Source organism: Myotis nattereri, assembly GCF_964212035.1.
Source record: "Myotis nattereri genome assembly, chromosome: 6".
Classification (NCBI taxonomy): Eukaryota; Metazoa; Chordata; class Mammalia; order Chiroptera; family Vespertilionidae; genus Myotis; species Myotis nattereri.
The window spans coordinates 68,212,796-68,229,750 of NC_138081.1; the positions used below are offsets into that span (position 1 = coordinate 68,212,796).

General features: G+C 37.7%; 1 protein-coding gene across 1 annotated transcript in view; it reads right to left on the reverse strand.

Annotated features, from left to right (window-relative positions):
* Nucleotides 1-12,672: 12,672 nt before the first annotated feature.
* The window catches only part of SAMD5 (sterile alpha motif domain containing 5), a gene marked incomplete at both ends in the record, with an annotated part of 41,209 nt that continues 36,926 nt past the window's right edge, over nucleotides 12,673-16,955 (reverse strand). Inside the window, one exon of the mRNA XM_081094038.1 lies at nucleotides 12,673-12,735. Coding sequence (XP_080950164.1) covers nucleotides 12,673-12,735 — 63 coding nt within the window. The remainder of the gene's footprint in view (nucleotides 12,736-16,955) is intronic.

Consider the following 16,955-nt stretch of genomic DNA (forward strand, 5'->3'; position numbering starts at 1 on the left):
AGGGATGAAGGAGGGAGGGAAGAAGAGAGGAAGAGAAAGATAGAAGATCAAAAATTTGAGGCAATGATTTTAATGTTTCTCAAAACTATGCCATAATCAATTATATCTATCAAATTATTGAATGACCTTATTTCTCTTAGCATGTATATAAACACTACCTTGTTTTGCATTTGGTAGGGACAATGAAATAATTTTCTACAGGGAATATTTCTAATAAAGACATTGGGATTTTATCAAGATAAGAACTATTGAAAATTATAGTTTGTTATGTATCTGACTTTGGTTATTGATTCATTAAATGTATACATGATACTAGGTTGTCTCACCCAAATGTCCACTATAAAAGATACTTTGTCCCTGAATTCTCCAACTTAGGTGTTATGGAGAATATTCATAGTCAATAGGAAGCCCTGGACATGGAAATGATGCTGCCTACTGGATTTTCTAATTTTAAAAATTTTAAGTTCATCAATAACTTAAGACAAAAAGAATCATAATTTATTCAATAGAAAATTATTTTTATTGGGTTCAAAATCTCAAAATGTTAATTTTTCTCTCAGAATCTATAAGGTAATTTCAAATGACAATTTAATACTCTTTATAGAACAAAAGCAATTAAAATCAGTGTAATAAAATGTTTGCAGTTAAGCACCTAATATCTGCAGAGTGCTTAATATGTGGTACCGCTAAGGCTCACAACAAATCAACATTTTATAAATCTAAGGACACCAGGATAACAGAGGTGAAGTGAATTTCTAAGGTACTTAAATTCCCTGAGCCTTGCTCTTCTTGCTTATGAAATGGATCAGCAACAGCAATTACTTTATTGGGTTATGATAAGGATGAAATGGAATTTGCATATAATATGCTCCCACCCTTGGTATTTTTTTTACCAAGCCCATCTAGTAATGAGGAGTTTGGGGATCCCTTCTCCCTAGCCCCAAGGTCACCCTCTTTCCGGTATACCACACATACTTGGATCACAAGAAATAGGAGCCTTAAAAGCCCCCAAAGACATTTAAAAACTTCAAATACTGTAACAGAGTTCTAATATTTAAAGGCCAATTAGAAAATTTTGAACTGACACTTGGAATTCTAATTACAATATGTAGTATTTCTTATGCTGAAGCGTCAGTGAGAACAAACACTTGCTTCCAAGACTAGGCAGATGTATTGGTACTTTTTAATTGGCAAAATTATTAAAAATTAAAATACCCAGTCCTGGCTGGTGTGGCTCAGTTAGTTGAGCATCGTCCAGTGGACCAAGAGGTTGCTAGTTCAATTCCAGGTCAAGGCACATGCCTGGGTTTTGGGCTTGATCCCCAGTAGTCAGCTGATGTTTCTCTCTCCCTCTCCTTTCCTCTCTCTCTCTAAAATCAATAAAAAACATATATTTAAAAATTCAAATACCCAAGTAAATTATTATCATTCCATGAGGGAAAGTGTGAAGTAATATTTAAATCATTTCAATAGTATTTTATAAAATTAATTCAGTCTTCATGAGTCAGAAATCTCCATGAAACATAGAAAACAGTAAGCCAAACATAAGCAATTTGTATTATTTGTCTATGGGGAAAATTATGTCAGAGACTACTCTCCAGTGGAGAATGATGTTGTCACAGGCTTAACTAGAAGGAGAATCAAAAGGAACTCTTACTCTGAGTCCAAGGCAGCTACAGGTAAAATTACTAATACATAATTATCAACAAACTAGAGGACAGAAGATGAAGTGAGATGGGCTGTTGAAACTTCCTTGTAATTTCATAGACAAGCATATTTCATGGAATCAAATGCACACATTTTCATATTCAATCATGTGTGAAATCAGGGTGGAGGACCACAGATGGAGAACTATAGTCAGTTCTGATTGGCAGCTAGTGGTGCCATTGCCACCGTGTGCACATGCACTAATGTGGTGCCCATTCCTGGTGGCACACCTGCAGAGTATAAGCCCAGGACATTTCAGCTAACAAACCACTTAAGAAGCCTTCAAAGAAAAAATGAGCCAACTTCTGCAGACAACCTCAGGTAAGATCAAGAAAACCTTCTGCAGACAACCGCAAGTAAGATCAGAAAAATACCAGCATCTAAACATGTAGAACAGTTTGGGTGAAACCCAGAGATGAGCAAGGTACTTTCAGGTGTGCTACTTTTTAATGGTGAGGATGATGGGCACTGGAGGATCCAAGTTGAGAATTAATTCAAAAAAGTCTGTCTCGACAACTACAGTAGAGGGAAGGGGTGTTGGGGTTGTTGGGGGTGTTGAGCAAAAAAAGGGAAAAAGAGAGAGAGAACTCATGGACAACGGCGTGGTGATTGCTGGGGTTGGGGGTGGGGGTGGAGGTGTGAAAGAGGGCATAGAGGGAATGCTGATGGGTAAAGTAAAATAATGAAATAAAATAAAAATGTCTGCCTAAAAAAAGTTGAAGGGTTACCTCATGTTTACTTAGTTTTATTTTTATTTTTATGTGTAAAAATAAATCATGAATATCTATGTATAAAAAGTCTAAGATAGCTGTCAATAAATTGAAAATAAACATCTTCGTTAAAAAGCAGTGTTGTGCAATAGTCGTACTGGACACATACTGGTGTCTTGCCCTAGGGCATCTTAGACTTGATGGAAAGCCATATGCTTAATACCTTTTTTGCCTAGTCTCCTGACTCCTCAAGTATCCCCTCTTTTATCATAAACCCCACTCTCATTAATCTGCTTCTCTCATTTCTTAAGTTATGCTCATTTTATTTGGACCTGTGTTAAACTTGCCCCATAAAATATAAAGGTTAAAAGGACTGTTAAAAGGCATACTGTTGAGATTCAAATTCCAGCTTTTCTGGTTACTAGTTGTGTGGCTTGGGGTAAATTACCAAAAATCTGTCTTTACCTCAGTGTCCTCATCTGTAGAACGGGCACAATGATCACATCTACCTCACAGGGTTGTTGTGAAGATTAAATACACGTAATGTGCTTTCGACAGTACTGGGCACATATTACTATATTTTTTAGTGTTGTTCTATAATCAATTCAAGAATGTAAGCTTTTTTCTTAACATATCTTGAAAACAATTTTAGTTCATGAGTCACAAATCTCTCTTCACATCCCATCCCTACCTACCAATACTGCCTAACTGATGTGCAGTAAGAACTCATGTTCCTCCAACACAAGACCCTCCTCTAGGGTTATCTTACATGTTATTTTGTTCAATTCCCACAAGATCTCTGGAAGGGGGTATTATTAATCTGAATTTTCAGTTGGCAAAACAAACAAAGAATTTTGTAACCAACCTAGAGTCATTCAGCCAGGTGTGGGGAGTTGAGATTTGCATCTAGGTTTTTGTTACTCCTAAATTTAAATGTTCTTCTCTCCTATTAACATAATCCACACATATCAGGGGATAAAAATCATATAATCACTGTACAGTTGCAAGTTTCCTCTTAGGTCAAGCAATTATAATTCTCAGCAGCTCTGTGGGATTCAAATCTGGGTCTGAACAACCATGGACTGAAATTTTTTAACTACTCTACTTTTTTTTTTTTTTTTTTGTCTTCCTATTGCTAGAAGATAGACATAAACTTCAGGGAAGAAGTAATTATTTCCAGAGACAAAATCATGGGCCACATATTTATTTTAATATATCTAAAAGGAATTGTGTGTAAAATACAATCTAAGAAGGAAGTTAATGTTTGTGTAGGGCAGATTATCAAAATATCTTTGAATTTCATCTAGCAGCACCCTATATGCTAGCATCTATGTGATAAATACATTAATCACAATTTGATTAGTTTTAATTGCAGATATAGATTGATCTTTACTTAACTTTATCACAGGAATAGATGATATGCCTCTTCCAATTCAGATTAAGAAAATATGACCAAAATAAAATCACAATTCAAATAGAGTGTCATTTGAGTATTTTCGTGTGCCTTCACAAATTACAATGTTCAATACATTTATGCCAAAGAAAACCTAAAGGAATATGTAAATTTATTTTATAAATTATTTACATTTATGGTTTTATACAAAAGAAAACAGCAGAGGACCTAAATAACAAAGAAAACCGCACTCCAAGGTTAACTTCTGATAAAGAAAAGCTTGGTTTCCCGGGTCTTGGGGTGAAATGCCTGCTCTCTCCTTCAAAACACAAGGTCACAGCGGTCCTGCAAGTCCCCTGAAACCAGGAAATAACCTGGTAGAACCAACTCTTACGCTGAGCCTTCAGCGTGTGGTTTCCTTCGGTGTGTGAGAACGTCTATCCAGTCCTTCAAACAATAACACAAGGGGAGGCAAAGGTAGGTGTACAGATGTTCATATGGAAAATAACACAATAAATAATAATATAAGAAAAACAGTGTTTTGCATACTCACAACTGTAAATCTACTTTTGCCTCACCCTGTACTATTGAGCACCCACAAAGTGTCGGAAAATACACAAGGAACCATAGAAGACACCGTGGGGACCAATACCAGTAGGGAGGGGGGAGGCAAACCAGGTGGATTCATAGTTTCTGCAGCTCACAGTAAAAAAACTAGACCATGTCACTGACTTTCTTCTAAACAACATGAGGTTATCCAAATACTGCCTGTTTCCCAGGGTGTGTTCGGTCATGCTGTTCTCTGGACACGTTTATAGAGGAGAGAGTAAAGGTGTAAAACAGGAGTGGCTTAGCTACTCACCAGGAAAACCAAGGCTGGATTCAGGGCTTCTGATTGAGAGGTCAGGATTTAGAAAAAGTCAAATGCATATTCTTCACTCAAAATGGTTATTTTTGCAAATGCTGTTATGTAGATTAATTTCTAAAATAAAGTTAAATTGCGCACAATGGATGTAAAAAAAAAAAGCACACTGAATATATACAATTCACAATCGGCGCTCATTATTCAAATAAGAAACAGATGAGATTCCACAGACATCCTGTTAAAGATACATGGATATATTTTAAAGTTGAGAGGTTGGCCAAAAAAGTGTCCATAATTACATGAATGCACTCTGTCCTCAGGGTAACTCTAGGAGAGGGAAGAGTAATTTTTTTCATTTAAACTTGTTCAAGATTCCTCTTTTAAATTAAAAAAAATCCTCAGTGGGAAAGCATATGGCCTGGAATGAGACTAGAAGGTATTCATTTTCCAGGTTCAGATGAAAGACTTTTCAAAAGCTGCCTTATGTGATTTTACTAATGATATTTTATCATCCTATTCTTTGTCAAACTAACACTCCTTAGTTGGAATCTCTACTGCATCCATTGTATTTCACCATTTAAAAAAAATACATTTCAGCCCTGGCCAAGTGGCTCAGCTAATTGGAGCATCATCCCGTATACCAAAAGGTTGTGGGTTTGATCCCCAGTAGAGGTGCATATGGGAGGCAACAAATCTATGTTTCTCACATCAATGTTTCTCTCTCCCCTTCCTCTCTCTAAAATCAATAAAAACATATCCTCCAGTGAGGATTAAAAAAAAATGTTAGTGCTATACTCATCAATCACTGACTTTTCTAAATATGCTTGACAGATCAAGGAAGACTTTAAAATTTTTTTATTCAGTATAGTTGGTATACAATATTATATTAGTTTCAGCTATACAATATAATGATTTGACATTTATATACCGTACAATGTGATCATCACACTAAGTCTATTAATCATCTGTCACCATGCAAACTTGTAACAATGTTATTTCCTATATTCACCTTGAGCACCCATCCTCCAACCCCTTTCCTCTGGGAACCATGAGTTTAATCTGTTTCTATGAGTCTGTTGTTATTTTGTTTGTTCATTAGTTTCTTCTTTTAGATTCCACATATAAATCAAACCATATAGTATTTGTCTTCTTGTCGTATTTCATTTAGCATAATACCATTTAGATCCATCCATGTTGTTGCAAATAGCAAGATTACATTTTTTGTTGTTGTTGCTGAGTAATATTCCATTGTATATATGCACCACATCTTCTTCATCCATCTATTGATGGACACGGGTTGCTTCCATATCTCGACTATTATAAATAATGGTGAAATGAACATAGGAACACATAGTCTTTTCAAATTAGTGTTTTTCATTCTCTTTGGATATATACCCAGGAGTGGAATTGCTGGGTGGTATGGTAGTTCTATTTTTAGTTCTTTTAGGAATCTCCATACTGTTTTCCATAGTAGCAGTCCCACCAGCGGAGCACAAGGGTTCCCTTTTCTCCACATCCTGATCCACACTTAGGTCTTGTCTTTTTTGTAACAGCCATTCTGACTGGTGTGAGGTGATATCTCATTGTAGTTCTGATTGAATTTCTCTGATGATTAGTGATGGGGAACATCTTTTCATTTGTCTATTGACCATCTATATGACTTCTTTGGAGAAGTGTCTCTTCATATCCTCGGCCCATGTTTTGCAGATCAAGGAAGACTTGAAGCCTAAGATTTTAGAGCTGAAAGATTGGGTTTTCAGCTCCCACAGAGCCCTGCAGTTGCTGGGGGCTTTAGTTTATGAGCAAAGGTGTTCTAACACTACATTGAGAAAAATCATGGATCTAAGGTGAAATTAAGGCCAGTCTAGAAGACAGGTATTTTTTGAAGATGCCACAGATACCTTTAGGTATACTTCTAGGCCAGTGATGGCGAACCTTTTGAGCTCGGCATGTCAGCATTTTGAAAAACTCTAACTTAACTCTGGTGCCATGTCACATACAGAAATTTTTTGATATTTGCAACCATAGTAAAACAAAGACTTATATTTTTGATATTTATTTTATATATTTAAATGCCATTTAACAAAGAAAAATCAACCAAAAAAATGAGTTCGCTTTTCACCTCTGACACGCGTGTCATAGGTTCGCCATCACTGTTCTAGGATCTGATATCAGACAAAAAGATTAGAGGATCTGGGGAAATCTCAATTGTCTACCACCAAACCCGTGTTATCGTGAGCATGTCACAAACTCTTGGCTCCTTGGTGCCTTACCTACATAATTTCTGAATCAGATTTGCTTATTCTAAGCTCCCTTTTCATTTCTAAAATTCAAATTTTTGCATATTTCTTTCTAATACTTACTCTACATCTCCTTGCTTTAAATTTACTTTCCTCTCATATTCAGTGGGAATAAAATCAGCCATTCATAATCACTGAAACATATCACAATGCCATTTTTACGTCACACAAAACACTACTATAAAACTTTGAAGTAATGTTTTTGGGCTGCTTATCGTGTGCTAATTATTTTGCTAAGCATTTACATTAATTATTCCATTTGCTGAAGGTCCTGAAGCCAGAAAGTGGTAAGGCTGGGACTGACTCTAGTAGACCCTGGATCTAATGACCCCTGAGATGGAGAATCAGGGGCTGGGGAACCACAGCAGGACTGCATGTGGAGAAACTCCGCATATGACCCTACCTACCACCTAAAACTAGTATATCCCACCGCCCTCCCTCCCACTGTGGTGGGCCACGATTACTGGTTCAGAATCTCATACTATCACCCACAAGTACTATTTTAGTCGGAAGTGGGGTGGAGGGAATAGGGAGAAAGCCACAACATATACATATGTAACAATCACATAAAAGCATCTAAGTACACGTCATAATGATTTATTTGAATTGTGCAGGCAGTGTGGGAAGCCTTGTTTTTTCCTTTCTTTTGAATTAGAACTCTAATTTCCCAGGCTAACCATAATGCTACAGTGCTGTAAACATTTATATATCATCAATTTAAACAACGCACAGGCTGTATTCCATTCATCCAACGTAAATGATCACAAAAGAGGCCAAGGCGGAACCGCTGTGAACGCCGTAACATTTATTGAAGAACGAACATATGTTTGCAAATCACAGGGCTGCACGGGCATACATTCCATGGTTCATAATGCTGTTCCAATTAAGGTTTTCATAGTGCCTTCTCATACAATCCCTTCTCAAAACAATAACCGAAAGGGGGGAAGTGTCAATTGTAATGGCATTTACAAAACCAAACCTGCCGTTTTCACTAGGAAAGACTCTGTGCTTGGCTACTTGGATGTACACATGTTGATTATACAGGGCCATGCACACATTTCTGTATAAGCAGAAATGTTCAATGAATAATGGCTTTACAAATCCAAAAAGGATCTGAGAATACTGTCAAGCTTGGGGAACAGGGTGACAACTGCAATGAACAATAGAATTTCTAACATTTGCCCCAATCAAACACTACCTTTCCCATAACACATGCGACACAGCATTTCATTTTTGGAATAATAAGGGAAAATTTGTCTGACAAAGGGCATGTTACAGAATACATCTAGAAAAGACATTTGTCATCTTAAGTAACACTTAAAAAGTGCCTTCTTTTTGTTCCAATGAAAGAAATGTTGGTCAAGTTGTCAAAAACATACCACCCAGCTCATACTGTGAAATTTAACCCCCCATTTTCCTCTAAAAGTTATATTTTAACAACAACAAATAAAACTTTATTTTTAGGAATTTAAAAATTTTTAAAGAAACATCTATTTTGATAAGTAAAAATGTTACGTTGTTCATGTTTCTAAACTACTTTTTTTTTGCCTTTTAAGGAAATATCTACTATAGTGATCATGGAGTAGAAAGTTATTTTATTAGTTAATAGAAGTTAATATAAAGCTGAACACAATTTTTTAATCAAAGAATCTGAACAGTGTAAAATATCTACTTAGGAATGTCTAACTGATGATCATCGAGGCTGCATAGAGTAAAATTAGAAATTCTAAAAGAGAAAGAAAGCCTAGTTGATTTGCTCTGCTCTGCATAATCTATTTTGTGTAATTTAATACAGCAACTCTATGGCTCTATTCTAAGCTCAAGGTGTCAGCTAATCTCATCTAAGAATTCCCTGTTACTTGGCCCTTGGCCTGAATGGAGAACTGGCGATGCAGGGTCAGGCTCTAGCTCATTGCTTGTGTATATCTCTGGATATTATATTCAACTCTTTATTCCTTATTTATTTCAAAATTCAGAACTCTTCCACTAACATGGTGTTTTGACACCTAATTAAGTATTACTTGTACAAAGTTACATAAACCAAATATTCTGTCCAAAAGTTTAATTTTCTTGAATCTTTTTGTTATTCCTTAGCACCCAGGCAAGGGATGTGTTTCCAGCACTGAGACTCTTAGGAGAACCATCTCGGTATCTGGCAGGTGCTTCCCAGACCCTGGCACATCTGGTTTCTCTTCACATAGAAGGGTTTGCTGTTTACCGTCATCTGCTTCATATCTTGACTGAATTTAGCCCAGAAGCAGCCATTGGGGACTGCCCCTTTGCACCCCTAATTTGTAAATCAAGTCACAAAATTACAGAAAAATGCACATATACTACTCACTAATTTGCACACCAAACTTATAAGTCTAAAGCTGTTTTAAAAAGAGGAAAATCAGCGAGATACTTTCATATGTGTCTATATGACTATCTCCCAGACTTGACAAGTGCTGGCCTCATGAATTTGTTCATTCTTTTATTCAATCAGTAAACATTTACACAACTCCTACTGCGAGGGGCCACTGTAATTTTTTCTTTTATCCTTCCTAAAAGAAAACCAAGGGGCCTTATTCAGTGGGTTCAAGGCAGCAAGAAGAACAGGTCAATTTATGTTTGAGTTTTCTGGTCAGTTTTAAGGTAATGTCTTTCATGGAAGAGGAAATAAAGAAGGTAACTGATAGCAAAGAAGGAAAGAGAGAGAGGCACTCAGCACCTACTATGTGCCACAAACTGATGCAAGGACTGTGTGGGTGTAGGCTGCAGGACTCTTAAGCCTCTTCAGCACTACAGGAGGTATTTATTTTTCCCATTTTATGGACAAGCATAAAAGGCTGTGATGAATTTAATAATTGTTCAAAATCATTCCCATGCTATCTACAGTTTATGTTCTTAGATTCACCACAGACAAAAAAAAAAAAAAAAAAAAAAAGCCATGAATGTGATCTTGATTTTGAACTAAGACCTGAGGAACTCCAAAGTAAAAACCCAATTCTTATTGTTCTTGTTGCTTTCACAACACCAAGGTGCTGTGAATGTCTCTGGACTGAGAAACTGCTTGAGTGCATCTATTCTGCATTGCTGAAAAGTCCTTTGGTAATTATGCATTCCCTAGGCCAAGAAAAAAAATTTTTTTGAATAAAATCTTTCTCCCCCACCCCACAAACTTTGTTTTAAAATGAACTTGAAGTAAACTTTGCCATAATCCTCCAAATTTTTCAATATTTTGAAGTAAATGTCAGTAATTAATCTCTCTTGATGTTCTAGGAAAAACAAATTAGAATAATCCTCTAGTTTTGATAACACTTGTCCCTCAGCCACTTCTTTTGCATAACAAAAATTTAAGGGCATCACAAATGTTAGATTTAAAAGAAAAACACTGGGGAGAAAATGACTCCTTGTAAGAGCAATTATCACCAGAAACAGTTCATGGCAAGGTGACTACCTTTCTCTTACATTCTAACTCTTACCTCATCTTGATTTAATGCAAAGGAATTAATGAAATACTTCTCTGCTTCTTTTAAAGTCTTAGGTAAAAAGTTAGGTAAAGTTTTAGGTAAAAAATCTTTAAAATCCATCAGCTATTTCACTGTTCTAGGTTGTGATTCTTCAATTAGGAAGAGGACTGTTATCTTCAAACCCTAAGAGCCAACACACAGAGAAGACTTAAATTTGGCAAAATAACTGACGTTGGACATCACACAAATAGAAAAAAAAAACTTGAAATGACCAGAAAGTCCCGTTTTGGGTTGCATTACGTTGTACCATAATGCCCACAGTGAAAACAATAGGTTTTTCAGAAATTAGGTCCCTTTCTAGCAGCAGTTCAGCAAATGCATGTAAATGTATGTCTGTGAAATAAATCCGCCACAGGTGCTGCACCTGGAAATGAGGTCTCCAACAGGAAGCCATTTATTATCATAATAAATTATACCTGTGACCTACAGAGATCCCCTGACACACTCCTTTAAAAGTATAGCTTGTTGCCCTGCCCAGTGCGGGTAGTCCCAGGCACCAAAAGGTCGCCAGTTCAATTCCTGGTCAGGGCACACACCCAGTTGCAGGTTTGATCCCAGGTCGGGGGGTGTGTGGAAAGCAAATGATTGATGTTCCTCTCTCATATTGATATTTCTCTTTCCCTCTCTCTCTCCCCCTCTTCTTTCTTCTCTCTCTAAAAATCAATTTAAAATATATATATATAGCTTGTTAATTTTAAAGACTCTAGTTCACTTGAAGAACCATGATTGAAGTTTGGAGTATAATTCTTATAAAACTGCAAGCTATGTATGTTTAAAAGAAAACTTGTACAAACATTTAGATCTTAATTTCCTGGAATTTATAGTGAAGAATAAGACTGAATTTATCTAGTATCTAAATTAATCTCTAGAAGTAGCTAAACCATGTAAACCTTAGATTTTTTTAAAGCAGTATTGTGATAAAATCACCCTTCCCTGCCTACCCATTCCTGGGGACCAGGTGCATACCAGGAAGAAATGAATGTAGGTTTCTTTCCCTTTGAATGTTTCCAACTCTGGAGCATCACAACGCTGCTGTAAACCGGCATCTCTTACTTCTCAATAGCAGAGGGAAGATTCTGCTCAGCTCCTCTCAGGAGCTGCCTGACTCGAGAGCTTGTTGCATGTCTATATCTTTTTTGATGACCTCCATTTAACTAAATTTTTGGTCCTATCAACATGGTTGCATTTTCTCAGCAGAAAATAAAACTGCCAATATCCAAAGGCAAGAACAACAGGAATCAGAAAAACTCCAGAGCCATCCTAATTTCCTCCTCCCACCTCATTCTATTCTCCATCTTGGCTGCAGTTAGACCAGGTTCTGAACCCCCACCTCCCTGGCCCCACAGACCTGAGGTGAGACACCTGGGGAGCAGGGTGAGGTGGGGTGAGGCGAGGCCCCGATCATGGCAGTGTCCACTGAATGAAGAAAACCAGCCTCCAAGGCCCAGAGCTGGCTCTTGCTCAGTGTGTGTCAGAGCAGGGCAGTCTATGGGCCCTAACACTGAACTTCAGCCAGATTAATTTTTTTTAAAAAAAGTTAGAAAAAATCGGCTTCCTTTGGTGATGTGCCTTAATTAGTCAGCTTTATAAATGTACCTATATATATGAAATGAACATAGAAAGCACCTTAAAATAAGAATTCCCTCACCAAACTAGCCTATATAGAATTATATAAACATCCCAACCTATGAAAACATGGTCCTATATAAAGTGAAAAAAAAAGAGTATGTTAAAATACAAAATTAAAGCTACTATTCTCAAGTTACAGGTTAATTTCAAAATGATGTAATTACTAGCAAATGCCAGAAACCTGCTTCTTGTCTAGTGTTACACTTAAAATTAATTCCAAAAACCTTAGCCAAACTAATTTATTTTCATCAAGAGCTCATAGAATAGAGGGAAGAATCCCAAAATATGCATAAGACTGTATCTCGCAATGATGTGCCCTTTAAAAGTGAACTCAGTACTTCTTAATGTGTGATCTTTCACTGCCTCGTTTCTAGCTATGTGTAGGTTAGTTACCCAGTGTACTGATTATTCCAGAATTTTTCCAAGCAAAATTTAAGCTGATGAGTATTTCCAGGGTCACCATCCATTTCCCTTTTTGAAAGAAGGTGTCCTAAATATGCCCTTTTCCAGTCTTCAGGCACCTCATCAGTCCTCCACGAGTTCTCAAAAATGATATCTAGCGGTTCTGTGATGACTTCGGCCAATTCATTAAGTACTCTAGGATGCCAGCCAATGGGACCTGTGGATTTGAACATAGGGGGGTTATTGAAGTTCTCCTTTTCCCATTCTTCCCCTAGTTCAGCATGGATTCCTGCTCCTATTTTTAAGTCATATTTATCCCTTTCTGGTTACCACTTGGACTTTTGAAAAACGGTTTTAGAGTCTGCTTTTTATCTACACATTTTCTCTTTGAAGCTAATCAACAAAAATATATTTTATTTTTCTCAAGCCTATTTTTCTCAAGTTTTGTTTTCAAGCGGTCTGTTTCTTTTTCCTTTTATGTTGCTTGTCAGACATGATAGTAACACAAAATTACATTAACTTGTAATTTGCCTTCCTAACCCACCACTCAATACTATACCTCAGCATCCTTACTAATAGAGTAACAGTCAACACACTGTGAAACCTTCTAAAGGCTACACGCCTCAGGCTCAGAGGGTGCATATCAATTAACCTGTATCTGCAAGTGCTAATTCAAAATGCACCTTCCAAAATGAAACTGATTCACAATCATCTTTTACCATAATCACACATATTATGCAGAAACAGTAACTTTTTCACATATGCATTTTAAAAATGCATGGTTCCACAAGTGCTGGGAAGAGATTGACAAGGATTTCTTCCGAAGCAGAATTGAGTAGAATCCATCGTTGTGTGGTCATCTGTGTCAGTGTTCTGGGATTGAGATTACACTAATTATCGGCAAACTCTCATAGGTGCTGGCCATTTTAACCCCTTCACTGTCACAATGATTCCTCTGCAATCGAAAGACAGCAACAGATTACAGCTCCCTGCCCATCTGTCACAGACATGCCCCGAGCCAAGACACCCTGACAGCTCTGACATGGACAAAGGAGAGGAAGAAAGGAGAGTACGAAGGAAGAGAGGGCACCTGAGTCTTCCCAAGATTCTGACAGGACAGGCAAATTGTGCTGGTAGAGTCAACTGCTCGCTTGTTGGGTTTTTGTTTTTGTTTTTAATTAGAAAAGCTTTTGGGAAAGGTGGAACCAATTTTGCTTTCTTTTGTTTTGTTTTTCTAGTCTGCATCTCTCCTACCTGCCCCCAGTTTTGTGCTTTACAAAAATAACTCATATTCCAGGCATCGTTACAAAGATCCTTTTAAAAAACAATTGTATCATTTCTCGAGGGTACAACAATTTGTTTGAGCACATGCCATTTTCACCTCTGCTCAGAAAGCCACCTGCTGATGGCAATATGTTAACTAATATGTCATCATTAATTAGTTTGGATAACATTATCCAGCAACTGCATCTATATGGAAAGTATTACTAACCATGCACAGAAAGTTTCTTTCTCCAGAGAATCAAGCTATTTTCAGGTGTGTATTTTTTTTCCTGTAATACTAAGTAATAATTTATTATTAACTAATATATTCAAGTAGTCACTCAAAGAAACCACAGCCAAGCCAATACAGCTATTAAAATTACCTCCTGTTACACACTTTGAAAAACTGATGTTCAATCTTTCTTGACAAAACTACGGTGTGGTTTTTTTTGGTGGGGAGTGAGGGCAAGTTCAGCTTACTATAAAGAAAGCAAAACTGTTTGGTTTTGAATGCTCTAATAATGAATAAATGAAAAGATATTACCAAACTCTATAGTTACCCTAGAGTGCAAGATAACTCGCTATTTCTATCAGAAAAAAAAAACAGCAACAGAAAGAGCCACTTTTTCCAACATCAGCAGTTACTAAGGGCAAGAACAGGATCACCAAGGGAGGAGGCAGCATCTTGAGGACATTCTTATTAACATAATAGATGCTCAGATGTCACCATGCTAGATATAGCTCTGCCTGAAGATGGCCTCACCTACCATTAAAGGTCACTTCATTCTAGGAACCTATAAAAATAAAGAAAAATGCCTTTGGACCGGTTATAATCCAGCAAGTGTAGACACACCCTCCACACTGAACTTATCTAAAGATGAGGACCATGGAGTCATTCACAAATCTAGCATCAAGTTTACAGCCTCAGAAACCTCGAGTCTTTGGCTCAACAAAAACAAATTGCATTCATTAAACAAGCCCAGCCTTGCAAGTTACTGTTTTTCATTCTTTGGGGGAGAGGGTGGGAGGCAGACAAACAGGATTTCCGCGGTTGGGCCATGGAGAGTTTTGAGAGGTGAGAGCAGTCACAGAGAACAGTAATTAGCCGGGCACATGTTGCTTCATGACCATAGAAACGCTGGTAATTTCCCTGTTACACACAGTTCCCCTTGCTCTGGCTGCTCACATGCACTGGGACAGCCCTGCTACTACTCGGTCCCATTCCTGTTCAAGTGGGATAGGAATGAGCAGATGCTTAAAATTCTAACCAACTTGAAAGAGACAACTGATGAAAATAAGTCTTCTGGGCACACAGGCACAGGTAGTCCAGCCTCGTTTCCCACAGCCGCTCCCCTCAGCACACATTATTCATATTTCAATCCCCCCTAAATGATATGGCATACTCCCACAAAGAAAAAAGTTCTTTTTTCATGCCACAAACAGCAATAATAATAGTCTATTTTTATGTGTGTATAGTCTTCTCTGGATGTAGCAGGAGGTTGACTTAAAAATCATGAGAGCAATGGCCTCAAATCTGGTCCTTTCTCAAACTTCATGAAAGCCGACCTCTGGAACAATAAACAGCAAGTTCTACTTTTGGCTCTGTTAATGCTCCCGAAGTTATGCTATTTTTATAGCCAGAGTTTGTAAATGAATGCCAGCAGTTTGTCATGTTATCTCTCTATTTCTAGGAAACATTACTGAACGGTCTATACTCCAGCTGACCTAATTCTCCCCTTACCTCTGCCTTGGAGACTTCTCTCAATCACAGAGTTCTTGTGTTAGGGCCGCACAAATCTAATTCTTGGGCTGAACTGCGTGACTTTCTCAGTCTAATTTGTTTTGGGCTATTATGGAGGATGGGAAGGGTGGGAGGAAAGCTCTCATTTCATAGATATTTGGCAATTCTCCTAATCCATGTTACAGTTCCAAACAGAGAAACAGGACGGGGCAGACAACGTTATTTAGTGAATAAAGAAACTGCAATCCTATAGCTAAAAATTAAGATTTCTGAGGTTACATTTTTTATTTTTTTTAACTGGTTTCAAATATGTAACTCCTTTTAGCTTGTGATTTGCCCCTAATTAAAGGCAATCAGAATTATATGTGGGCTAACCCTTTTAGAAGTTATTTCTCTATTGTGATATTATTCTAAGGATGTAGCTCCACTGCAGACACAGAACCAACAAACATAAATTCTCCACATTTGGTTGCCGGGATGAAAAATAAAACTGGTGCTTGGCAGGTCTGGCTCAGCTGGTGAGCGTCCACCTCTGAACCAGGACGTAACAGTTTGATTCCCGGTCAGGGCACATGCCTGGGTTCAGAGCTCCATCCCCAGTGTGGGGCATGCAGGAGGCAGTCAATCTATGATTCTCTCTCATCATTGATGTTTCTATCTCTCTCCTTCTCCCTTCCTCTCTGAAATCAATAAAAATATATTTTTTAAAAAGTAAAAAATAAATAAAACTGGTGACTATACAGTGACAGTCCATGCAATTTCTTTACAATTGAGGGCAAATGTCTTGTAGGAAAAAAATTAATTAGGAATGACAGCACAAATGTCCCCTCCTCTCCTCCTAGGTGGCAAAAAAGGGGCACTAAGCTGAACCTCTGGGTGCGTGGTGACAGGATATGTTTCCTCCTCATGACTTTCTCAAGTTGAGTTGACCAACATTCAGCACAAGGCCTGTCGTTATGGGACCAAGGAAGGTTGGGAATCTGCTTAGAGAGAGGGAGCTTCAATACAGCCTCATTTTAATTGTAAACTCCTCCAAGGGCAGAAACCACATTTTATACTTCTTTATGTCTCCCGAGGGGACATTATAGATAACGTCACACACTACTAGTGCTGGTTGATTGATTCGTCCCGCACTACAATTTTTACATAGAATTTCTCAGTAATCTAAGATCCTATTGGGACATTTAAGACAAGCAAGTCAGACAGACGTATAAATTCTTTTGCCTATACAACAGAGAAAAAGTTATCAATATATGTACACTAAACCCATATGTATCTTAATAGCCATCTTTCAATTCCATAAAGGCCTCCGAAGGCTTATGTATTACTTGGCCCAAGTAAAAACCCTCAGAGGGTTTTTTCTCAGCTGCTGTACTGGGGAGGCCCTGGCTGCCTCCCAGAACCCAACCGGCTGGAGGATGCCTTATGTTAGA